Source organism: Schistocerca piceifrons, chromosome 5, assembly GCF_021461385.2.
Source record: "Schistocerca piceifrons isolate TAMUIC-IGC-003096 chromosome 5, iqSchPice1.1, whole genome shotgun sequence".
Classification (NCBI taxonomy): domain Eukaryota; kingdom Metazoa; phylum Arthropoda; class Insecta; order Orthoptera; family Acrididae; genus Schistocerca; species Schistocerca piceifrons.
This window is the reverse complement of record NC_060142.1, coordinates 58,049,365-58,075,087: the sequence shown is the minus strand read 5'-3', so window position 1 is coordinate 58,075,087 and position 25,723 is coordinate 58,049,365. Positions and strand designations below refer to the sequence as shown.

The 25,723-nt window shown below is 41.0% G+C and overlaps 1 protein-coding gene across 1 annotated transcript in view; it reads right to left on the bottom strand.

Annotated features, from left to right (window-relative positions):
* Positions 1 to 355: 355 nt before the first annotated feature.
* The window catches only part of LOC124797983 (polynucleotide 5'-hydroxyl-kinase NOL9), an 82,437-nt gene continuing 57,069 nt past the window's right edge, over positions 356 to 25,723 (bottom strand). Inside the window, exons 6-8 of the mRNA XM_047261162.1 lie at positions 24,520 to 24,621; positions 3,633 to 3,820; positions 356 to 903 (exon numbers count right to left, since the gene is read on the bottom strand). Of these exons, the coding sequence (XP_047117118.1) occupies positions 650 to 903; positions 3,633 to 3,820; positions 24,520 to 24,621 (544 nt within the window). The 3' untranslated portion in view covers positions 356 to 649. The remainder of the gene's footprint in view (positions 904 to 3,632; positions 3,821 to 24,519; positions 24,622 to 25,723) is intronic.

Genomic DNA, 25,723 nt, shown 5'->3' with positions numbered 1-25,723 from the left:
TTGTGTGTATGTTTGTGTTTGTTTGTGTGTCTATCGACGTGCCAGCACTTTTGTTTGGTAAGTCACATCATCTTTGTTTTTAGATATATTTTTCCCATGTGGAATGTTTCCCTCGAAATGAATGTCCATTACTACTACTTTCTTTGCATTGTGTTACATGCAAAGCAGGAGGCAGTCTGAAACACAGCCAGTTTATACAAACTCAAAGGAATTAGAGGTATCACTATAGTGTGATAAAAAATGTTAAAATCAGTATACTTTCAGAGTCTGAAATATCACTATGTACATTTTAAGCTAAAACTATTTGGAAACAAATGTATATGGTTTGCAGGTAGATAACATTAACAAACATTACTCAAATGCCATTTTTTTAATTTGCCCCTTTTACCTTATGATAAAACAATTTGTATCGCAGAAGGTTTGTGCCATAAACAGTGGCACATGGTAAGTATTTTGCAACAGCAATTTGTCTGACAAGCTGAGTAAAACACTAACTTAATGTCACTGCAAAATTAGGAAAAACATGAAAGTCTAGTATGTGCAATATTCAGGTCTTGTTACAAAAATACAAAACAATGATTAGAAGATGTATTAAAGCTGCCACAGTATCTGAACCATTTTACACCTTTGCAGTTTTATTTCCATAACATTACAGTTCAACTGCAGATGACAATAGCAAATGGTAAGATGATTTTTGTGAAAGCCTGCCTGTGGGTTGGCCTGGTCCAATGACAGTGTATGGGATATGACCAACAATGCCACAAGTGGCTTCCCTAAGCAGGACACTTGAAGGTAACTGTACTGTTCCCATTACCAGGCAGTTGACTTTCTGGATCTCACTTTCAGGTAGCGGTGAAATCACGTAGAGTTGTCTTTCTTGCATATCCACTCCACGAATAATACCTTAAAAAATATATATTTAAAAAATTAATGACACAAAAGTACTTCTCAAACTGATATGTCCTACTACAAGATAATAATGGGAGATGTTATGCAGAAGTACAACAAAATGCAAAGAACAGTCCTACAGCAGGGCCTTTCAGTAAGATATTGGGAACAGCAAAGTTTATACATTGCTAGAGTTTGGGCAAAAATGACAAGTTACTTAGCACATTTTTTCAGAAGGAAACAAACAGAAAATTGATTTAGGAAAGGATAAATTGAGCTAAAGGTATTAGTTTTGCATAAATAATAACAGGAACATTAACAAATGTGCTCAAGCAAACAAAAGTATTCGTAATTGTGAGAAGATACAATGACAATATAATTAGAAAAAATATATAAAACAATAACAGCATAAAGAAGGTAAATCAGAAACTTAACACTGATGTCACATTTCATTTGTTAACATTATCACCAGCCATACAGGAGAGAAAAAGATTAATCACTTAAAGGCACCAACTGGCTTTAGAAGTGGATAGGTATATCATATTCGATCATTTGCAGTTCATAAATGTAATCATTGAATAGAGCAATGAATATGAGTTACTAAATGGTCTGGAGTTCATAGATTTGGAAAAAGCTTTTGACTCATTTTCACTTAAAGAGCACTTGTGAAACAAGGCAATTATCCAACTTGCATTAGTACACAGGTGAGTATACAGGATGAACCTGAAATCCACTGACAACATTCTGAAGGTTGTTCAGAGATATTTTACAAGTTTTCATACTACTAAATTGTTACCATGGAATCTGGTGTCAGTAGTAGGGTGCCTATTATATAAAGGCTTCCAGCGACAACAAAACTTTGATTTTCAATACATCGTGAAATTACTGACTGAATTTGAAAATTTTAAATGATGTTATAATCTACTCATCAAGAGGTATAATCTTATGTTAAAAGTTCAACATAATAAGACAAGTATTACAATCAGAAACTTTGTGTTTGTCTTGAGGGAGGGTAATCGAGGCCAAGCAATGCCCGGACTGTATTCATGCATTATTTGAGACTTAATGACTTCCAACAATCTCTCAATTGAGATAAATATCCACATATCCTCCATTTTATGTGCTGCAGCATGTATTCAAGGACATCGTTGTCCTTCTCTCTCTCTCTCTCTCTCTCTCTCTCTCTCTCTCTCTCTCAGGGAGGGGGGGAGGGGGGGGGGGGGGAAGAAATGTAAGACATATAGCTTCATTGTTTGAGCAGAGTAGTTGTTTATCACAAAGAGATTACCAATGTAATTATTCACACTTGGGAACATTCTCTACTAACAGCCCATGATGACCTGATTGCATCTTATTTCTGACACATTCTACAAGATGTACTGGTCCATGAAAATAAGTGATATTCTGTAACAAAATATTGTTTGAAGTAGTGATGAAGCCACTTCAATTCACTAAATATGGAAACATTGTACTGTTAATGAGCTTTTTGTTTTCAGTGAAGAGCGAATTAAATTGGAAGATAAAGCTTACTTTTGATCACTCTTCTGGACTGCATATCTTCTCCTGTCAAAAGTGGCAAAATTGCAGTCCCGTTTATGAAAGCTCTCCTGATTTTGTCTGCTGAAAATATGCACTGAAAATTTTTAAATTACTTGACTTGATTCTGTTCTCATTTGTTTCCTTTTTTGCCTGCACTGATCTTAGTGATTGTGGTCAGGATAACCAAAAGGTGGACTCCTATTGTTTTATTAGATTTTCACCCAATGTGCCAGTAACAAGTGGTATAATGTACTCATCGTAATAAAGAAGTAGGAACTCTTCTTCAAAGTAAAGAGTAGAAGTGTTAGTTTCACTTTCTGCCAGCTTCACGGTCATTACGTATCATACACGAGATCAGTTTGAATAGAACATAAGGGACAATTGCACACATCCTTCTGCTCTTGGCATTCACTATAATTATTATACAAAAATCATGGCAGTTCAGCTATAAAAACTTGAATAGTGAATATTTTTTTGGGAGAGCCTATTTTAAAATTGTACTTCTGACATTACATTTCTGTATAGAAAATTAACTCCCTCATAGGGCATTGGGTATTGTCATATGGTTTTTACTAGAGCGTTAACATTTTTGGAAACTAATAAGTGGTTTTCCCTTTCTTTGACGTTATTTTATGTAATTAGAGACAAAAATACACATGCTGGGTACTTTACTGTTCTAAGCAATGTAAAAGCACATATTTCTCTCTCTCTCTCTCTCTCTCTCTCTCTCTCTCTCTCTCTCTCTCTTTCTTCCCTCTCCCTCCTCTCCCCCCTTCCATCCCCATCCTAAAATAAAAGCAATGTTAATGGTAAAATAGTAACTATGGACAGATACATTTAATGAATAGTTAGTGAATGCCCATGGATATTTAGCAAAACACAATACAAATAGGAAATTTTAAGAAAAAAGTATAAGGTACAACACTTATGAAAAAGATCACATATTTGTATCAGAAGGGAAATTCCTCAAAAATATTGTAAAGTTAATGAATTAAGATGAAAATATTAAATAATTTGTTGCAAAGAAAGTGCATATAATAAAATAGAAAATGTAGTTGTCATTAAAAACTTGTTTTGATATACGAAACCCAAAATCTGCTTTGCTTTGTTAATATGAGAAATGTAAAAGATGCTAAATTTACTTTCTCAGTAAATATGAGGTTGTATCCAGTATTAAAAACAAGCATAAGGAGGACAAAACTCACCAAAACCCAAGCACTGACAAACAGGAGCATGCAGCAGTATACACGGAAGATTTGGATCACTTGGCTGGAGCATTTCCCCTTTCTCACATATACAGAGCGCAACAAAACTGCCATTCATAACACTTAATACTGAGTTTGGGTTTATTGTTTCATGACTAACACACAGTTTCAGATCTTTAAAGCTGCACCTGAAAAAATAAAGATATTGCTATAAAAACAATAATGGTGCTACTGAAAATGTTATGTAAATGAAAATTCACACATTGTATAATTACAAGGTAACAGTTAGGTAACATGAAAAAAGAAAAGGAATTCAGAATCTTGTAACAATGATGCTTATCATGGAATATAGTTTTCTATCTTTTGGTTTTGATGTGGTTAACTATCAACTTTACACCAGCTCGGAATTAACTTCTTAGTGTTTGAATTTTCTGTTAGAGGTTCTGTTCTATAGGATTTTGTCTTTCTGGAAGTATGTCATGAAACGCAGCATTCTCTTTGTTGAGATTTTCAGCATTTCTTTTCTAATTCTAGAAAAAGAATCCTCCGGTTTCAGAACTAGTATGTGATTCTGCTGCACTAATTCTCCATGGTATTTCAGCAAAATAGATCATTATATAACACTCTTCAATGTACTTTAAGATTTGATTTATGTCTACAATATTCTGGTTCTAAAGTTCTGTTATCAAACTATTACTTATGGCCTGATCTTATCTTAACTGCAAAGCACTGGTTCATATTAATTAGATATAACTATCTTGAAACATAATTGCCACTTGCACCTAAATATAGTGCTAAATGTAGTATTAGAAAGTCCTTAATGGAATACAAGTGTGTGTGTGTGTGTGTGTGTGTGTGTGTGTGTGTGTGTGTGTGTGTATATATATATATATATATATATATATATATATATATATATATATATGGTTATAATAGAGGGAAACATTCCACGTAGGAAACATATATCTAAAAACAAAGATGATGTGACTTACCAAATGAAAGTGCTGGCAGGTCGACAGACACACAAACATACACACAAAATTCAAGCTTTCGCAACAAACTGTTGCCTCATCAGGAAAGAGGGAAGGAGTGGGAAAGACAAAAGGAAGTGGGTTTTAAGGGAGAGGGTAAGGAGTCATTCCAATCCCGGGAGCGGAAAGACTTACCTTAGGGGGAAAAAAGGAACGGGTATACACTCGCACACACACACATATCCATCCACACATATACAGACACAAGCAGACATATTTAAAGACAAAGAGTTTGGGCAGAGATGTCAGTCGAGGCAGAAGTGCAGAGGCAAAGATGTTGTTGAATGGCAGGTGAGGTATGAGTGGCGGCAACTTGAAATTAGCGGAGATTGAGGCCTGGTGGATAACGGGAAGAGAGGATATATTGAAGAGCAAGTTCCCATCTCCGGAGTTCGCATAGGTTGGTGTTAGTGGGAAGTATCCAGATAACCCGGACGGTGTAACACTGTGCCAACATGTGCTGGCCGTGCACCAAGGCATGTTTAGCCACAGGGTGATCCTCATTACCAACAAACACTGTCTGCCTGTGTCCATTCATGCGAATGGACAGTTTGTTGCTGGTCATTCCCACATAGAATGCGTCACAGTGTAGGCAGGTCAGTTGGTAGATCACGTGGGTGCTTTCACACGTGGCTCTGCCTTTGATCGTGTACACCTTCCGGGTTACAGGGCTGGAGTAGGTGGTGGTGGGAGGGTGCATGGGACAGGTTTTACACCGGGGGCGGTTACAAGGGTAGGAGCCAGAGGGTAGGGAAGGTGGTTTGGGGATTTCATAGGGATGAACTAACAGGTTACGAAGGTTAGGTGACAGGATACTTTCCGGGACTGGATCAGATTCTGAATGTGGCTCTCCAGCAGGGATACGACTTCCTCAAATCCTGCCCTGAAATGAGATCCATCCTTCATGAAATCCTCCCCACCCCACCAAGAGTGACTTTCTGCCGTCCACCTAACCTTTGTAACCTCCTAGTTCATTCCTATGAAATCCCCAAACCACCTTCCCTACCCTCTGGCTCCTACCCTTGTAACCGCCCCCGGTGTAAAACCTGTCCCATGCACCCTCCCACCACCACCTACTCCAGCCCTGTAACCCGGAAGGTGTACACGATCAAAGGCAGAGCCACGTGTGAAAGCACCCACGTGATCTACCAACTGACCTGCCTACACTGTGACGCATTCTATGTGGGAATGACCAGCAACAAACTGTCCATTCGCATGAATGGACACAGGCAGGCAGTGTTTGTTGGTAATGAGGATCACCCTGTGGCTAAACATGCCTTGGTGCACGGCCAGCACATGTTGGCACAGTGTTACACCGTCCGGGTTATCTGGATACTTCCCACTAACACCAACCTATGCGAACTCCGGAGATGGGAACTTGCTCTTCAATATATCCTCTCTTCCCGTTATCCACCAGGCCTCAATCTCCGCTAATTTCAAGTTGTCGCCACTCATACCTCACCTGTCATTCAACAACATCTTTGCCTCTGCACTTCTGCCTCGACTGACATCTCTGCCCAAACTCTTTGTCTTTAAATATGTCTGCTTGTGTCTGTATATGTGTGGATGGATATGTGTGTGTGTGCGAGGGTATACCCGTTCCTTTTTTCCCCCTAAGGTAAGTCTTTCCGCTCCCGGGATTGGAATGACTCCTTACCCTCTCCCTTAAAACACACTTCCTTTCGTCTTTCCCTCTCCTTCCCTCTTTCCTGATGAGGCAACAGTTTGTTGCGAAAGCTTGAATTTTGTGTGTATGTTTGTGTTTGTTTGTGTGTCTGTCAACCTGCCAGCACTTTCATTTGGTAAGTCACATCATCTTTGTTTTTAGATATATTTTTCCTACGTGGAATGTTTCCCTCTATTATAACCATATCATTAATTTGAACCCAACCATTACGTTTGTTATTGTCGCTGTTGCATTTCGAAATCTTTCCTGTCGTCTTATTTTCTCTTTATTTTCTCTTTCTGTTTTTACCAGTAGTCTCACTTTGTATTCACCTTCCCCTTTTTACCATAATATAATTTTATCCCGCCTATATATACTCAATAATACGTAACCCACTTCCAAACCATAACCAAAACAAAAAATTTTTATTTTCCGCTTTCAACACTACCGCTGCTATAAAATCCACCGTTTCTAGTTCAATAACAGCTGCTTTCACGTATTAAACAACCATTTCGGCTAGTTCTAATAACTTTCACTTTATTTCCACTTCCGTTTTTCGCACATCACTGATCATTTTTAGCCGCTCCCCACAGGTTTTAACGTCATTATTTCTTACAATTGTTAGCCCCATTTTCGTAATCTTTCACCACAACACCACTCCTTGTAATACATTTACACGTTTTTTTCGAAATTTTCCCGAATTTCTCCGTTCTTTAACGTGTTTTAGCGGCAACACAACCACCTAACATTCATGCACATCGCTGTCTACCAACCCAAGTTCACCACAGGGTCAACTTAACCAACACCTTTTCGCCTTTTTTCATACCAGATCTCCAGTTACTTTCTAGTTCACCCTTATCTCTCCCCATATATTTTTATCTTACATTTTCATTTCAACCTCATGTTACACTTTCCACCTTCTAATACCATGTCACCCTCACAACACCCCCACAACGACCCCATTAAGTTTTATTTACATTCCCTCCGCAAACATGCCTTCACCCTAGCCAGATTACGCTCCCATATTCTATTTTCTCAGGCTTGTCTGACATTTGGCATAACCCCCAAAGGCCTCACACTTAAAGTTCCCATCTCTGGCTGCAACCCTTCTTTCCATCAGTCCCTATACCAGTTCCAAACTGAACAATCCATTCCCTTACCCACCTAATCCTTCACCTACACATCAACTCAGCCAATGAACACACCCGTCAACTCCTATCCTTAATAAAAGTCCTCAATCTTTCCGCTCCCACATCCACACCGGCTATTCAGAGCATCCTCCTACAGGCCAACCGCAAATTAGAACAGCATGCCACCCTTCACCTCAAAAAACTATCCAATCTCCTGGTTTCCCACCTCCGGAAAGACAACTCACTCACTCTTCACAACCTTTCCAACAAACCTCAATCACCTCTCATTGCAAACAAACCCAGTCTCTCCCATCTACTCAGTCTCCCCCTTCCAGCTCCACTCCCTCCAAAACCTCAAAATTCCAATCAACACAATCTGGCACCACAACACCCTAATTCAGTAGTTAACCTTTCCTCCAAACGTCTCTCCCAGTCCGAAACCTCTATCCTATCCAAAGGCCTCACCTTCAGCCCCACTCCCAGATTCAACCAAACAGCCCTCGTCAAAGATTTACTGTCCTACACTTGTACTCTGTGCTGGAAGTATCACTTTGCCACGATGAAAAATGATCCAAATCCTACCTCTAATGATCCAACTCCCCAAGACACTATCCAAATTGAACCCTGCCTGGAACAGTTCCGTCCTCCATCACAGCGGGACCCACCTCCTCTTCCTCAAAATCACCCTCTCCAAACCTTCCAGGAATTTCTGACTTCTAGCCTTGCCTCTCAATCCTTCTTAAAAAACCTTAATTCTACTCCCAACATCACCACTGCTGAAGCCCAGGCTATCTGTGATCTGAAGGCTGACCGGTCCATCGTCATTCTTCCGGCGGACAAGGGTTCCACGACTGTGGTACTTGATCGTCGGGAGTATGTGGCTGAGGGACTGCGTCAGCTTTCAGACAACACCACATACAAAGTTTGCCAAGGTAATCCCATTCCTGATGTCCAGGCGGAGCTTCAAGGAATCCTCAGAACCTTAGGCCCCCTACAAAACCTTTCACCTGACTCCATCAACCTCTTGACCCCACCGACACCCCACACCCCTACCTTCTACCTTCTTCCTAAAATTCACAAACCCAATCATCCCGGCCGCCCCATTGTAGCTGGTTACGAAGCCCCCACAGAACATATCTCTGCCTACATAGATCAACACCTTCAACCCATTACGTGCAGTCTCCCATCCTTCATCAAAGACACCAACCACTTTCCCGAACGCCTGGAATCCTTACCCAATCCGTTACCCCCAGAAACCATCCTTGTAACCATTGATGCCACTTCCTTATACACAAATATTCCGCACGTCCAGGGCCTCGCTGCGATGGAGCACTTCCTTTCACGCCGATCACCTGCCACCCTACCTAAAACCTCTTTCCTCATTACCTCAGCCAGCTTCATCCTGACCCACAACTTCTTCACTTTTGAAGGCCAGACATACCAACAATTAAAGGGAACAGCCATGGGTACCAGGATGGCCGCCTCGTACACTAACCTATTCATGGGTCGCCTAGAGGAATCCTTCTTGGTTACCCAGGCCTGCCAACCCAAAGTTTGGTACAGATTTATTGATGACATCTTCATGATCTGGACTCACAGTGAAGAAGAACTCCAGAATTTCCTCTCCAACCTCAACTCCTTTGGTTCCATCAGATTCACCTGGTCCTACTCCGAATCCCATGCCACTTTCCTTGATGTTGACCTCCACCTGTCCAATGGCCAGCTTCACACGTCCATCCACATCAAACCCACCAACAAGCAACAGTACCTCCATTATGACAGCTGCCACCCATTCCACATCAAACGGTCCCTTTCCTACAGCCTAGGTCTTCGTGGCAAACGAATCAGCTCCAGTCCGGAATCCCTGAAGCATTACACCAACAACCTGACAACAGCTTTCGCATCCCGCAACTACCCTCCCGACCTGGTACAGAAGCAAATAACTAGAGCCACTTCCTCATCCTCTCAAACCCAGAACCTCCCACAGAAGAACCACAAAAGTGCCCCACTTGTGACAGGATACTTTCCGGGACTGGATCAGATTCTGAATGTGGCTCTCCAGCAGGGATACGACTTCCTCAAATCCTGCCCTGAAATGAGATACATCCTTCACGAAATCCTCCCCACTCCACCAAGAGTGTCTTTCCGCCGTCCACCTAACCTTCGTAACCTGTTAGTTCATCCCTATGAAATCCCCAAACCACCTTCCCTACCCTCTGGCTCCTACCCTTGTAACCGCCCCCGGTGTAAAACCTGTCCCATGCACCCTCCCACCACCACCTACTCCAGTCCTGTAACCCGGAAGGTGTACACGATCAAAGGCAGAGGCACGTGTGAAAGCACCCACGTGATCTACCAACTGACCTGCCTACATTGTGACGCATTCTATGTGGGAATAACCAGCAACAAACTGTCCATTCGCATGAATGGACACAGGCAGACAGTGTTTGTTGGTAATGAGGATCACCCTGTGGCTAAACATGCCTTGGTGCACGGCCAGCACATGTTGGCACAGTGTTACACCGTCCGGGTTATCTGGATACTTCCCACTAACACCAACCTATGCGAACTCCGGAGATGGGAACTTGCTCTTCACTATATCCTCTCTTCCCGTTATCCACCAGGCCTCAATCTCCGCTAATTTCAAGTTGCCGCCACTCATACCTCACCTGTCATTCAACAACATCTTTGCCTCTGCACTTCTGCCTCGATTGACATCTCTGCCCAAACTCTTTGTCTTTAAATATGTCTGCTTGTGTCTGTATATGTGTGGATGGATATGTGTGTGTGTGCGAGTGTATACCCGTCCTGTTTTTCCCCCTAAGGTAAGTCTTTCCGCTCCCGGGATTGGAATGACTCCTTACCCTCTCCCTTACAACCCACATCCTTTTGTCTTTCCCTCTCCTTCCCTCTTTCCTGATGAGGCAACAGTTTGTTGCGAAAGCTTGAATTTTGTATGTGTATGTTTGTGTGTCTGTCGACCTGCCAGCACTTTCATTTGGTAAGTCACATCATTTTTGTTTTTAGATATATATTTCCTATCAGTTTCTCTCTATTACAAAAAATGGTTATTTTCCTTACAACAGGCCCTTCGATTCCATGGTCCTCTTTCTCTGTCTCTGCTAGCTGCTGCCCCACACCACTTTTACCCATGTACCCATGCCCCCCCCCCCTCCCCTCTCTTTACTCATTGCACTCCCACACCTTCCTGTTTGTCAACTTCATCTTCCTCTGTTCTGTCTCCCCCTCGCAAGTCCTCACCTCCACCTCACGTGCCACATTACTTTCCTGTGTCCTTGCTGTTTCTCTCTCTCCCTCCACTAACCCACTCCATCTGGTACAACCCATGACCTCAGTTGAGCTGAGCACAATATAGGCAGCTGTAATAATGTTACATGCAGAGGTGTGTGTGTGTGTGTGTGTGTGTGTGTGTGTGTGTGTATGATATATATAGCCTTAATAAAAGTCCTCAATCTATCCTCTCCCACATCCACACCGGCTATTCAGAGCATCCTCCTACAGGCCAACCGCAAATTAGAACAGCATGCCACCCTTCACTTCAAAAAACTATCCAATCTCCTGGTTTCCCACCTCCGGAAAGGCAACTCACTCACTCTTCACAACCTTTCCAGCAAACCTCAACCACCTCTCATTGCACACAAACCCAGTCTCTCCCATCTACTCAGTCTCCCACTTCCAGCTCCACTCCCTCCAAAACCTCAAAATTCCAATCAACACAATCTGGCACCACAACACCCTAATTCAGTAGTTAACCTTTCCTCCAAACCTCTCTCCCAGTCCGAAACCTCTGTCCTATCCAAAGGCCTCACCTTCAGCCCCACTCCCAGATCCAACCAAACAGCCATCGTCAAAGATTTACTGTCCTACACTCGTACTCTGTGCTGGAAGTATCACTTTGCCACGAAGAAAAATGATCCAAATCCTACCCCTAATGATCCAACTCCCCAAGACACTATCCAAATTGAACCCTGCCTGGAACAGTTCCGTCCTCCGTCACAGCGGGACCCACCTCCTCTTCCTCAAAATCACCCTCTCCAAACCTTCCAGGAATTTCTGACTTCTAGCCTTGCCTCTCAATCCTTCTTAAAAAACCTTAATTCTACTCCCAACATCACCACTGCTGAAGCCCAGGCTATCCGTGATCTGAAGGCTGACCGGTCCATCGTCATTCTTCCGGCGGACAAGGGTTCCACGACCATGGTACTTGATCGTCGGGAGTATGTGGCTGCGGGACTGCGTCAGCTTTCTGACAACACCACATACAAAGTTTGCCAAGGTAATCCCATTCCTGATGTCCAGGCGGAGCTTCGAGGAATCCTCAGAACCTTAGGCCCCCCTACAAAACCTTTCACCTGACTCCATCAACCTCCTGACCCCACCGACACCCCGCACCCCTACCTTCTACCTTCTTCCTAAAATTCACAAACCCAATCATCCCGGCCGCCCCATTGTAGCTGGTTACCAAGCCCCACAGAACGTATCTCTGCCTACGTAGATCAACACCTTCAACCCATTACGTGCATCTGCCATCCTTCTACAAAGACACCAACCACTTTCTTGAACATCTGGAATCCTTACCCAATCCGTTACCCCCAGAAACCATCCTTGTAACCATTGATGCCACTTCCTTATACACACACACACACACACACACACACATATATATATATATATATATATATATATATATATATATATATATATATATATATATATATATATATATTTCCTCACTGTGTGCCACATGCAACTCTTCCTGCCTGTGGCATATGAGCTCAACAGTGCTACATTCCTATCCTGTGTGGTTGCTGCCTCTCTCCCAGGCAATGCGTGTCTGTGAAGACTGCTGACCTAGTATGCTGAAGATCTTACTAATGCCTTCACAGCAGTCAAGTCAAGAGTGAAATCATATCCCATATGAAGTGAAGACCCTTCGACTGTCAAAATTTTGACAGTACAGAATGCGTTCCGTAAGTAATGCGACCAGTTTTTTTCTGATGCAACAGTACACCGCAGCGTTGTAACTGGCTGGGCTAAGTGGATGGGGGTGTTAGCTTCAAAACATTCTGTCTCATTCAGCTGCGAGCTGCCGGAGTGTCAGGACATGCATTTCCGTCAACCCCTGTAGAGCAACAGTATGCTATCAAATTTTGCGTTAAACTTGGGAAGTCCCCCACCAAAATGTTTCCATTATTTCAGCATGCCTTTGAGAATGATTGCTTGTCCAAATCACAAGTTTTCTGATGGCACAAGTGGCTCATAAAGGGCTGAGAGGAGATCACCAACGAACCTTGCAGTTGACGACCATCAACCACATGAGTCGACGAAAATGTGATGCGTGTGGGCGACTGTTTGAACTCTGACAGACGGCTGAGCCTTCAATTGATAGCACAAACTCTAAACATGTCAAAAACAACTGTTTTCTGCATTGTGACTGAAGATTCGAACATGAGAAAGGTGTGTGCCAGACTCATCCCAAAAGTGTTGACCAATGAACACGAGCACATGCGAGTGGTTCGGTGCCGAGAAATGTTGGAAATGTCTGAAAATAATCCGCACTTTTTAAACTCAGGTATGACTGGTGAAGAGTCGTGGATTTTTTAGTACGACCCTGAGACAAAAAGGCAGAGTTGAGAGTGGAACACCCCATCGTCACCCCGTCCCAAGAAGGCACGCATGAGCAAGTGCAGGATCAAAACCATGCTCATTGTCTTCTTTGACGTCAGAGGCATTGCCCACCATGAATTCGTACCTACTGGAACTACATTGAACACAGCTTTCTACTTGGAAGTGCTCAAAAGACTGAAAATGAGGGTCTCGCACTGCTGAAGTGACATCAAGGACAAGTGGAAAGTTCACCAAGACAATGCGCTGAGTCACAGCACCTTCACTGTCAACGACTTCCTGGCCAGGACCAAGACACCATTGATTCCCCAGCCTCCCTACGGTACTGACCTGGTTCCCGCTGACATTTTTTTGTTTCCTCGGTTAGAAGGAGTCATGAAAGGAAAGCATTGGGACACGACTGAAAGCATCCAGGCGCATGTTACATAAGCTCTAAAGGACATTCCGGAAAAGGCATTCCAGGATGCCTTCCAGGCATGGCAACACCGCCTCCAGAAGTGTATCGATGCAAGATGGTGCTATTTTGAAAATTTTTGAATATATTAAATAAATGATTTTTTATGAATTTGGTTGCATTACTTATGGAACGCACCTTGTAAATTGTTGTGCATTCATATCAAAGTTCCTGAATTTACTTTACATCTAGGGTTGGGGTTGAGTTGATTTGGGGAGAAGAGACCAAACAGTGATGTCATCAGTCTCATCGGGTTAGGGAAGAATGGAGAAGGAAGTCGGTCATGCCCTGTCAAAGGAACCATCCCAGCATTTGCCTGAAGTGATTTAGGGAAATCACGGAAAACCCAAATTAGGATGGCCGGACGTGGGATTGAACCGTCGTCCTCCCGGATGCGAGACCAGTGTGCTAACCACTGCGCCACCTTGCTCGGTTACTTTACATCTAGGAAAATAGTCACATTCAAGTTATTCTTGGAACAAATGCAGTCTGAAACCTGAAGTAAGAGGCTCCAAAATATTTAGCAAGGCAGTGTGTGTGTGTGTGTGTGTGTGTGTGTGTGTGTGTGTGTGTGTGTGTTTTTTAAATGACATAGGAGGGACAGTGTTCAGTGTAGTCACCAAAAATATTGTGTCTATCAAGGTCAAAATTTAATCTGACTGTGAAATCATATGGATTGATTAACAGGCCTAGGTGAACTAAAGTTAATTATTGGATGTTTTTACCAGTCACCCAACTGTATAAAGTCTATGTACAGTAGTGTAGAGCTACCCAGATTGTGTAATATTAAATTGGAGGTGAATTTAATCTATCCAAGCATAGACTGGGATATCTATGGATTCACTGCAGGTGTTGCAGACAGCCAGCCTTATGAAGTACTTTTGAATATGTTTTCCGAAAACTGTCTTGAGCAGCTAGTTCAACAGCTCACACACAATGGAAATATTTTAGATCTTGTAACTGCAAACAGGCCTGACCTTGCCAAAAGTGTCAGTATAGAGACAGGGACTAGTGATCATGATATCATCATAATGGCAATGTCTACTAGTAAAGACCGATTGTGGTTTAATAATAAAATTCAGAAAAATTGAAGAAGTGGAGATTGTTGCATTTTCATTTCAAAAAAAGAGCACATAAATGTCAACAGGCAAAAGTTAGTACAAATTTGTACACCTGTAAGAAGATCAATGGGCAAAACATACAACTTCCACACTCATACCTCAGCAATCAAAGGACTCTGTCCAGTCACTTGACAACCAGTCTGATGTGGTAATAGAAGAAAGCAAAAGGCAACCTGAAGTTTTAAATTTCGCATTTAAGAAAACATTTACATATAAGCATCATACAAAAATACCATTGTTTACTGTCGCACGGACTCCAATACAGATAACATAGAAATAAGCATCCCTTACATTGAGAAGCAACTGAAAGACTTGAAAACAATTAAGCTGCCAAGTCTGGATGGAATCCCAATTTGGTTTTACAGAGAGTATACTCTATGGTACTGGCTCCTTACTTAGGTTGCATCTACTGCAAATCTCTTGCCCGGGTAACTCCCCTATACAAGAATGGCAAAATAACGGACCCACATAATTACAGACTAATTTCCTTAATATAGGTTTGCTGCAGAATTCTTGGACATATTCTCAGCTTGCATATAATAAATTTTCTAGAGAAAGAAAAGTTTCTATTCACAAATCAGCATGGATTTAGAAAGCATTGCTTGTATAACACGCAGCTTGCCCTTTTCTCTCATGATATTCTGCGAATCACGATAGATGGCAACAGGTAGATTCCACAGTCCTAGATTTCCAGAAATCATTTGTTATGATGCCCCACTGCAGATTGTTAATGAAGAATTAGGCTCCCTGATATGTGAATGGCTCAAAGACTTAAGAAGTAATAGAACCTGGTACATTCGCCTTGGCGACAAATGTTCACCAGAGACAAGGGTATATCAGGAGTGCCCAAGAAAAGTGTGGTAGTACGACTGCTCATATTCTCTCTATACATAAATGATCTAACAGACAAAGCGAGCAGCAATCTGCAGCTGTTTGTTGATGATGCTGTGGTGTAGAGGAAGATGTCATCGTTAAGTGAGTGTAGGGGGAGACAAGGTGACTTACTGGATACAATTTCTAGCTGATGTGATGAATGGTAGCTAGCTAGTTAGTTAGTTAGTTAGTTACTTTCATGTTCCATGGATCATTTTGCACAATAAATTGTCATGGTGTGGAACGAGTCATTTTAGATTCATATTGGAAATTAATTTGTACATCTATCTGGACTCAAAACATTACCACATTATTATTATTATTATTATTAATTCCCCCTCCCCCTCCCCGACATGAAAACAAGAAGTACAGATTGAGTCAGCAATTCCTACCCACTACCTTTTACACACTACAAACACAGAAGTTCTTCTACAGAATAGATGGAGTTGACAAGGAGAAACTTTATCAATTTATTTTCAAAAATTACCTTTCTGTCTGTTAGACATTTTATATCACTGGATAAGTGGTCAAAAATTTTTGTTGCAGCATTGTGCACCCCTTTCTTTTTTAAAAACAACCTTAATGTTGAGTATTGAATGTCATTTTTTCTTCTAGTAATCTAATTATGTACATTACTGTTCCTTTTGAACTGTAGTGGATTATTTACAACAAACTTCATGAGGGAATAAATATACTGTGAAGCAGTAGTCAGAATGCCTAACTCCTTAAACAGATGTCTACAAGATGATTGCGGGTGAGCACCACATATTATTCTTACAGCATGTCTTTGGGCAATGAAGACCTTCTTTCTTAAAGATGAGTTACCCCAGAACATTATTCCATATGACATTACTGAATTAAAATAAGCAAAATATGTCAACTTACTGATTTCTCTCTCTCCAAAATTTGTTATGATTCTAAGTGCAAATGTGGCTGAACTAAGTTGTTTTAGGAGCTCCAAAATGTGTTTTTTCCAATTTAAATTTTCATTAACATGGACACCTAAGAATTTCAAAGTTACACTTATCACTGGTGCAATACCCCTAGAGGTGCAGAACTGAATATATGTGTCTTTGTGAAATTCGGGATGAGACCATTCCAAAAACCAGTCAATGATACTTTTCAGAACTTTGTTCATCACTTCTTCCATTTCTGTATGTATACTGGGAGTAATGAAAAAAAGTAAGTTAAAGCAGATGAGTAGGAAAGACAATACTGTAACATTTGAATACAGCATTAGTAGTATGCTGTTGCACAGTCATGTTGATTAAATACCTAGGCATAATGTTGCAAAGCAATATGAAATGGAACAAGCATGGCAGCAGAGAAAGTGAATGGTGAGAATTTTAAGAAAGTGTAGCTCACCTACACAGGAGACTGCGTATAGAACACTATTGCGACCCAGTCTAGAGTAGTGCTCAAGTATGTGGGATTCCCACCAGACAGGTTAACAGAAGACATTGAAGCATTTCAAAGGTGTGCTGCTAGAGATGCTTTGTGAACTAAAATAGGAATCTCTGGAGGGAAGACAATGTTTTTCTTGTGAGGCACTATTGAGAAAAGCAGAAAATGTATTTGAGGCTGACACAGAATGATTCTACCGCCACCAACGTACATTTTGCTTAAGGATCACAAAGATAAGATGAGAGAAGTTAGGGCTTGTATGGAGGCACATAGACAACAATTTTCCCATTGCTCCATTTGTAAGTGGTATGAGGTACCCTCTGCCATGTGCCTTATGGTGGCTTATGCAGTATATATGTAGATGTAGAAGAATGCTGGAGATTAGATGGATCTAATGAAGTACTGGAAGGACTTAATAGCACAACCTGACTAAAAGCAGGAATCTGTGGATAGGATACATCCTGAAGGACCAAGGAATTGTCAGTTTGGTAATGGAAGTAAGTGTGGGGGATAAACTTTGTAGAGGGAGACCAAGGGTTGAGTTTAGCAATCACGTTAAAATGGATGTATGGTGCAGCAGTTATGCAGAGATGAAGAGGCTTGCGGCAGAATAGGCTAGCATGGAGAGCTGCAGCAAAACCAGTCTTCATACTGATGATCATAACAACATATTTAGAAAAGGATTTCATTTCTGCCACTTTTATTTTAAGCACATTTATATGTGTTACCTGTACAGTCTTACAAATACTTGCTGATCTTTAGTAATAATAGCTGTTTATTTAATCTTTAACGTAATTTATGCTTACAATCCGGTGGCTCACAGATCAATAATAATACAGAACTGACATTATTACAACGAAAACGCAGAAAGCACACAAATATATACTAGAGACTATGCATGTATTTACATCATTCCTTTACATGGGTATTTTCCTGGAGCATTTCTTTTTCTGTTTGCCTGTCACCACTCCAGTCTGTCTCCACCAACACATTCTGTCATTTTCTGACATCAATTCTACATCTTGCATTCCTCCTTTTTTTCATTTCTAATTGTCAGGACATGTTTTTGACCTGAACAATAATAAATGTATGTCCTCTCCTATTCTCGTGTTTTCAGTTAGCCGGCAGTGCTGAGAAGCTGCAACATTTCAATGAGTTGCAGACGTATCAACTTCTCCTGTAGTGATGAAACACTGAAGATGTCCCCCTATATATATACACAACAGGTAGCTTGCCTTGTGTATGCAGGCGTCAAACAGGGAATGTGTCGATCATAGAGCATTAATAAATAGTGTGCCAGCTATTGTTAAGACATGACAGAAGTTACGGGTAGAGTAAAATGTAAAACTAGATTAGAAGAGGAAAACAATCTACCAAGAAAAATTCATTAAAGAATAATAAACAGAAATAAAATGAAAAAAAGAAAATGGAGAAAAAAGAGAAACAGAAAAATGTAGGGTAAACAAATTGCTTTATCTTCTGGAGTTCGGTGAAACTGTGCAGTGTGGGAGGAGTAAATGACTCATGTAGTACTTTGTCACTCTTGTTTATTGTATTTTGGCACTCTTGTTTATTGAGATGTACTGCAGAGCACTGTTTCTCAACCTTTTTCAACTCAGTTCCCCTTACTACATTGAAATGAAAGTCAGTCATTTCCACGGTAGACAGTTTGATTGTGCCTATCAATGTGCTGTGCCAGTTTACTGTGGTCATCCAAGGTCATTTAGTGTAGACATATAACCTAGTAAACAACTCATGTGGTTGAGTCTTCATTAGCTTACACTGACCCATTTCTTCTCTATATTGGCATTTGTTACAATTATATCTCCTTTTTTAGTATTTACTTATTTACCCTCCCATTCGCCATGAGAACCACTCCGCCCCACCCATCTCTCTCTCTCTCTCTCTCTCTCTCTCTCTCTCTCTCTCTCTCTCTCTCACTCTCTCTCTTCCTTTTCCATTTTATCCCTTCTTTCTTTTGATTCACTATGCTTTAATTCCATTATTAATTCCACTTTTCATTTCCTCTTACCAATCCAATCTAAAAAGAAGGTGCAATACTGTCCTTTTAATCTGTATTTTTAGTGATATTACTCTCCACCTACCCTGAATACAATCTCCCCCATCAAATTCAGCTTTCCTTCCTAAGGAATGCACCTATTGTGCCTAAAGCTAGAAAAGCTGTGCTCTATTTTCATGTACTTCTATCAGCAGTAATAAGTGTTGTGACTCCTCTGATTTAACAATCTCCTGTGTTGAACTTTCCTTTTTCTAAAATTATAACGTACTATGTTCATACAAAAATGTCGCATGTAAGTAGAAATAGGTCAACTGCCAAAAAATGTAAATTAGAATTATTGGTGAACTGCTGGAACTGCCAAGGCCAACAACACATATTCTGATACAAGTGCCACAACAATGGGAAAGTGTTTACAGCATTTGAAAGATAATATTCATTCTAGCACAACAACATTGATGTTCAAATATTGTGTGTGTGTGTGTGTGTGTGTGTGTGTGTGTGTGTGTGTGTGTGTGTGTGTGTGTGCACATGCACATGCATTTAATAATTTACTTTTTTCCTCTTTCGGGTTCCTGTAAATGTAAACAGCTTTCACATGGCCAGACACGTAAGTTCTTGAATGATTTCTACTCGCTAAAAGATACAGTGAAGCAAAATTCCTATGCAATGTCTCACATATGTGTCTGCAAAATGATAAGGCAGAGACCCAAAGTAAATAATGGTGCTTATGAAACTGCTCAGCTGTCTACATAGGAAGGTGCTGAACAACTGGTAATACCACAGACAAAAGAAGTAAATATGTGCTCCACATTGGCTGATGGTGAGGGATCTGTAATACAAGAATGTAAAGGAAAATTTTGTGAGGTTCCTGGTTTGACAATAAGTAGAATTCAGACATTAACACATTTAAAGAAGAGTATTGAGACTCTGTGAAGACAGTCTCACTACTCATCATTTGTCAAGTGACAACTGAGGTGTGATTCCATAATAAACGTCAACTACAACATGTCACCCAGTAGATTATTCTGAATCCTGATTCCTAGCAGTGAATTATTCACTCTTAAGAGTTTATTTTGCCATGTACCTGGAGGGGGGGAGCCATTTTTTCCCTCACATACATGCACGCACCTGATGCTGAGAGCTGGGGCAGTAAGCTAACCTATGATTTGATTGATTTGTTTTGCCTACTCACAATAAATCTAAAGAAGTCTTTTTCATACTCCATACATAGATTTGTACTGGTATTACAATTACACCGTAAAAATCTCAGTTCATTATCGGCATCACTTTTGGAGGTATTAAGTTTTACCTAGAAGCCATAATAACTTTCCTGGTAGTACAACAGTAGAGCTAGGGGTTGTAATGTATTCATTTATAATCTTGTATAAAACTATAACCTAGGAGTCAGTTCATAGTTTTTCTAGAATTTTTTTTTACTTTTGTTAAAATAGTTTGATAACAGTAATCACCTAAAAATTCTTAGTTAGTTATGTTTTTTTTTTGGGGGGGGGGGGGGGAGCGAGAGAGAGAGAGAGAGAGAGAGAGAGAGAGAGAGAGAGAGAGAGGACATCCATAAAGTGTGGACGTTTTATTACAAAACTGTGCAAAATTTTTTGCGTGGGGAAATTCTTGTGCAATCATGAATCCTGTGACGTATGTCAATCAAGCATTCTTTTATACAAAAGCAGACACAAGAAAAGTTTCATGTTGATGTTTTCTCTGCTGCACCCATATAAATATACTACCCACACTTTAAATCAGTTTCTTATATAGCTTTGCCCTGACAAGTACCGTTCTCTGTTAGGTCCATTTATATCACCCTTATCTTAAAATTGCACTGTTGTACTGTACCATACAATGTTGCTTTCCTGCCACACATTGTTGCTTTCCTGACAGGGTGTTTACAGGCATGGTCTTTCCAACCCACAGCCCATTGCACTCCCTTTGCTGCAAACTGCAAACTTGCCTCAATTAAAAAGCAATTTATTTCACACATCAGCCACACAGTGGTGCCTCGTTGTGCCAGGCTGTAGTTATTACAATTACCATCAAACAGGCATGACTTTTGCAAATTCCCCCCCCCCCAGCAAACCTTTCCAACTTGTGGAAAACGTTAAGTAATTGTATTTGTAAAACTATAAAAATAAAGATGTGCGAGTTATACGAGTTATATGTACATACTTATGCATTTAATTTCTTATTTCTGACTTATAAAGAGACAGAATTCAGACTGCAGGAAAGCCTGATTCTGGCACCGCACATGGGTTTTGCAACTGCTTTCCCAATGTCACAGTGAAGGGGATAAATCAATCGTTTTATTTAAATTAAATTTGGTTTCATAAATACAGGCTTTCTTTTACACATTGCTTTCTATAATTACACTGGATGCTATAGGGATTACTGTGAGTACTGGAGAGCTGGAGCTCTTCTGGTTGGATGCGTAGATCATCAGCCTATGGGAATTAAGCATTTCCTGTGCTTAGTGCTGGTGCTTTGTGCTGGAGTTCTGTCTCCAAGGTCGCTCAGAGACAGTCATACTTTGCAGCTCAATGTGGAACCATGCCACACAAATTTTTGTTAAGATGAAGAAAATGGTGTGTTCTGTCAGTTCTTTTATCCTAGTTGTGAAGTAACTACAGTTTTGAATGTTTCAGTGAAAGTTTGAGAATTCTGAGCTTGGCAGTTATTTGTGTGTGAACTTCTGGTCATATTTCAACTCCACGTGGCATGTTTCTTGAATACTTCAGGACATCTTTTTAAGAAGATCAATGAACGACTTGCTGTAGTAACTTGAGAATAACTGTGGGTCAGTAACTGTGCAGGATGTGAATACTGTTCAGGTTGGAGCAGTCAACTTCTAGCTTCTTATGTATGAAAAATAGTGGTGAAAATAATACACTCCTGGAAATTGAAATAAGAACACCGTGAATTCATTGTCCCAGGAAGGGGAAACTTTATTGACACATTCCTGGGGTCAGATACATCACATGATCACACTGACAGAACCACAGGCACATAGACACAGGCAACAGAGCATGCACAATGTCGGCACTAGTACAGTGTATATCCACCTTTCGCAGCAATGCAGGCTGCTATTCTCCCATGGAGACGATCGTAGAGATGCTGGATGTAGTCCTGTGGAACGGCTTGCCATGCCATTTCCACCTGGCGCCTCAGTTGGACCAGCGTTCGTGCTGGACGTGCAGACCGCGTGAGACGACGCTTCATCCAGTCCCAAACATGCTCAATGGGGGACAGATCCGGAGATCTTGCTGGCCAGGGTAGTTGACTTACACCTTCTAGAGCACGTTGGGTGGCACGGGATACATGCGGACGTGCATTGTCCTGTTGGAACAGCAAGTTCCCTTGCCGGTCTAGGAATGGTAGAACGATGGGTTCGATGACGGTTTGGATGTACCGTGCACTATTCAGTGTCCCCTCGACGATCACCAGTGGTGTACGGCCAGTGTAGGAGATCGCTCCCCACACCATGATGCCGGGTGTTGGCCCTGTGTGCCTCGGTCGTATGCAGTCCTGATTGTGGCGCTCACCTGCACGGCGCCAAACACGCATACGACCATCATTGGCACCAAGGCAGAAGCGACTCTCATCGCTGAAGACGACACGTCTCCATTCGTCCCTCCATTCACGCCTGTCGCGACACCACTGGAGGCGGGCTGCACGATGTTGGGGCGTGAGCGTAAGGCGGCCTAACGGTGTGCGGGACCGTAGCCCAGCTTCATGGAGACGGTTGCGAATGGTCCTCGCCGATACCCCAGGAGCAACAGTGTCCCTAATTTGCTGGGAAGTGGCGGTGCGGTCCCCTACGGCACTGCGTAGGATCCTACGGCCTTGGCGTGCATCCATGCGTCGCTGCGGTCCGGTCCCAGGTCGACGGGCACATGCACCTTCCGCCGACCACTGGCGACAACATCGATGTACTGTGGAGACCTCACGCCCCACGTGTTGAGCAATTCGGCGGTACGTCCATCCGGCCTCCCGCATGCCCACTATACGCCCTCGCTCAAAGTCCGTCAACTGCACATACGGTTCACGTCCACGCTGTCGCGGCATGCTACCAGTGTTAAAGACTGCGATGGAGCTCCGTATGCCACGGCAAACTGGCTGACACTGACGGCGGCGGTGCACAAATGCTGCGCAGCTAGCGCCATTCGACGGCCAACACCGCGGTTCCTGGTGTGTCCGCTGTGCCGTGCGTGTGATCATTGCTTGTACAGCCCTCTCGCAGTGTCCGGAGCAAGTATGGTGGGTCTGACACACCGGTGTCAATGTGTTCTTTTTTCCATTTCCAGGAGTGTAGTTTCGGCAGTAAATATGGACTTGATAGCCATTTATAACTTGTTTTGGAGGCAATGAAGCCTGATTAATTGAACTTTAAACCATTTTACACAAATTATTTAGAATCCTGCATGCCCAATATTTTTATGAACTTACAGGCACTGCCTCCAAGCCTGAGTTATGCGAAGTTATGCAAAACAAAAATAAGATGATTATGTTTCTGTGGGTTTACCTGGCAGCAAAGGGTTATTTTATGGAAACAGAACACAACATTTGGTGAAAGGACACTTTTTAATGTCTTGCGATTGTGATTTTGCCCACATTGAGAAATGAAAGAGGCTAACTGTGTGTGAAGTTCCAAAATATTTAGTTTGCCTCATAACTGAAACTATGCATACAACACCACTCATAGCGACTGTTACGCTGGAAACAGATTTTTAAGGCTTTTAAGTCAAGTGCTGAAAAACATAAGAATTTCACCAACATGCATATTTCAAATGTACAGTGGATAGACTGACTGCTGAATAGGTAGAGGTACTGCAAGTTTGATCAACTGTTAATGCAACTGAAGGGTTCAGAGAACTTCATATCTTGAGGAGGAATGTGAAGCCTTCTGATCTTCAACAGGTCCAGCTGGAAACACAAGCATATGAATTTAGGTCATCTGAAGAAAAGAGAAGGGATTTAGCTAAAATGACATTGAAAGAGAAGTGGCGTTAGGAGAACCTTGTAAAATGAGTGAAAATGGGCATGATTGCAATTGTGTTGTTATTTATGTTAAAGCCATTGCGGACAGAACATCACAATCAGATTTTGTATTATTTTGTTCTTAAAGCCACTTATTCAGAGTAAAACCTGTACAGTTTTCATGTTTGTATAAAAGTTCCCCAACTTTTATGCTGCTTTTTATAAGTACTATAAACATTTCACTGATTATCTCCAAATCAGTGTTTGGGAGCTTGACACATTATTTACTTACATGCCACAAATATTATCCAAGCTTTTCTTTGTAATCAGCAAAGATTATTTAATTATAATTTCTGTTTACACTAGGTTCATACCATATGCTGCCTCCTGAAATGAATGAGCTATATTTTCAAACACTTTTCAGGGCATTGGATAAAATATTATAGTAACATCAATGTCCATATAAGACACTTGCAAAAGGTACAGCTCTTCCAGTTTCTTTAAAAAAATGGTATCCCTTATTCATAAAATAAATCAATTTCTTTAAAATACTCACACATAAGGCACTAGCTCTGTTAAAGAGTAGTTTGGGGGCACAGTTATTCCACTCAAATAGGACATGATAACAATCTCTCGCATTGTCCGAGAATCTAGACCCCTGAAACCAATATTTTAAAAATCAAAATAATACATTATTTGACATAAATATAATGTTTTGATGGCATGTAATTAGTTTTTCCTATCGGTTATATGTTAGGTTTTGGAGCAAAAGAGCTGTTTATCACATCTTGGTGATACAATTTATTTCCAACACAAACACATTACCTCTCAATTATCTTAAAAAATGTTTCAAAATGAGCATACTATTCACATGCTCAACACAACAAGCACAGCCCGGATAATACCTGAAAAAGTCTACACTAATTTCGCAGCACTCATATTACATCTCACAAACAAAAATTACTATTTTTTGTGTGTTGGAATATGTGGCATAGCATTAGACTAATTGTGATTTTGGATGTTAAATTATCATCTCTGTCATAACTGGTAATCAGTTTTTTAATAATATTTTTCACCGTCAAGCTTGTATCAATTGAGCAACCACTCATCAGATGCTCTGTTTAAAAATACAGAAAAAAGATAATAGTAAAAAACTAGGAAAAGTGTACTACAAAATTAAACTAATTTCTATACACAATTACAAGCACTTGAATACAATAGATGGTAACAAGTCACTCATCAAAATAAAAGTTGCATACAGAAGTTAGTTTGAGTTTGTAATTTAGTTTCCTAGTATTTTACTGTCCTTATTTGCCTTTCATTTTAAACCACTATCCAGCGGTGATCTGCTTGGAAATCACAACCAGATAAGACTGGAGGCTGAAAAACTCAGCTTTTTAAGATGGCCTTAAGCATGCTGCTGGTAGCCTATAATGAATACTACCAATTCCAATTGAGGGGCACTTTAACCTCCACAACAACAAACAAAAAAGACCTGCTGGTAGCAGAAATAGATATTAATGGTCATGCACTATTTATATTGTTAGTATCGAGCACACATAAACTTTAATATCTAATGGAAGCACCCAACACAGCACGATCTACAGTGTGACTAAAATCAATTAACCTAAGACAGAACTAATGAACAACCAGCAATTTAATGGAACATTGTTTAAATTAACAGTGAAGTCATAAAATCAGTTACTGAGCTTTTGCATTTATTACACTTGCAAAACAACAACTAGACAAACAGGAAATAA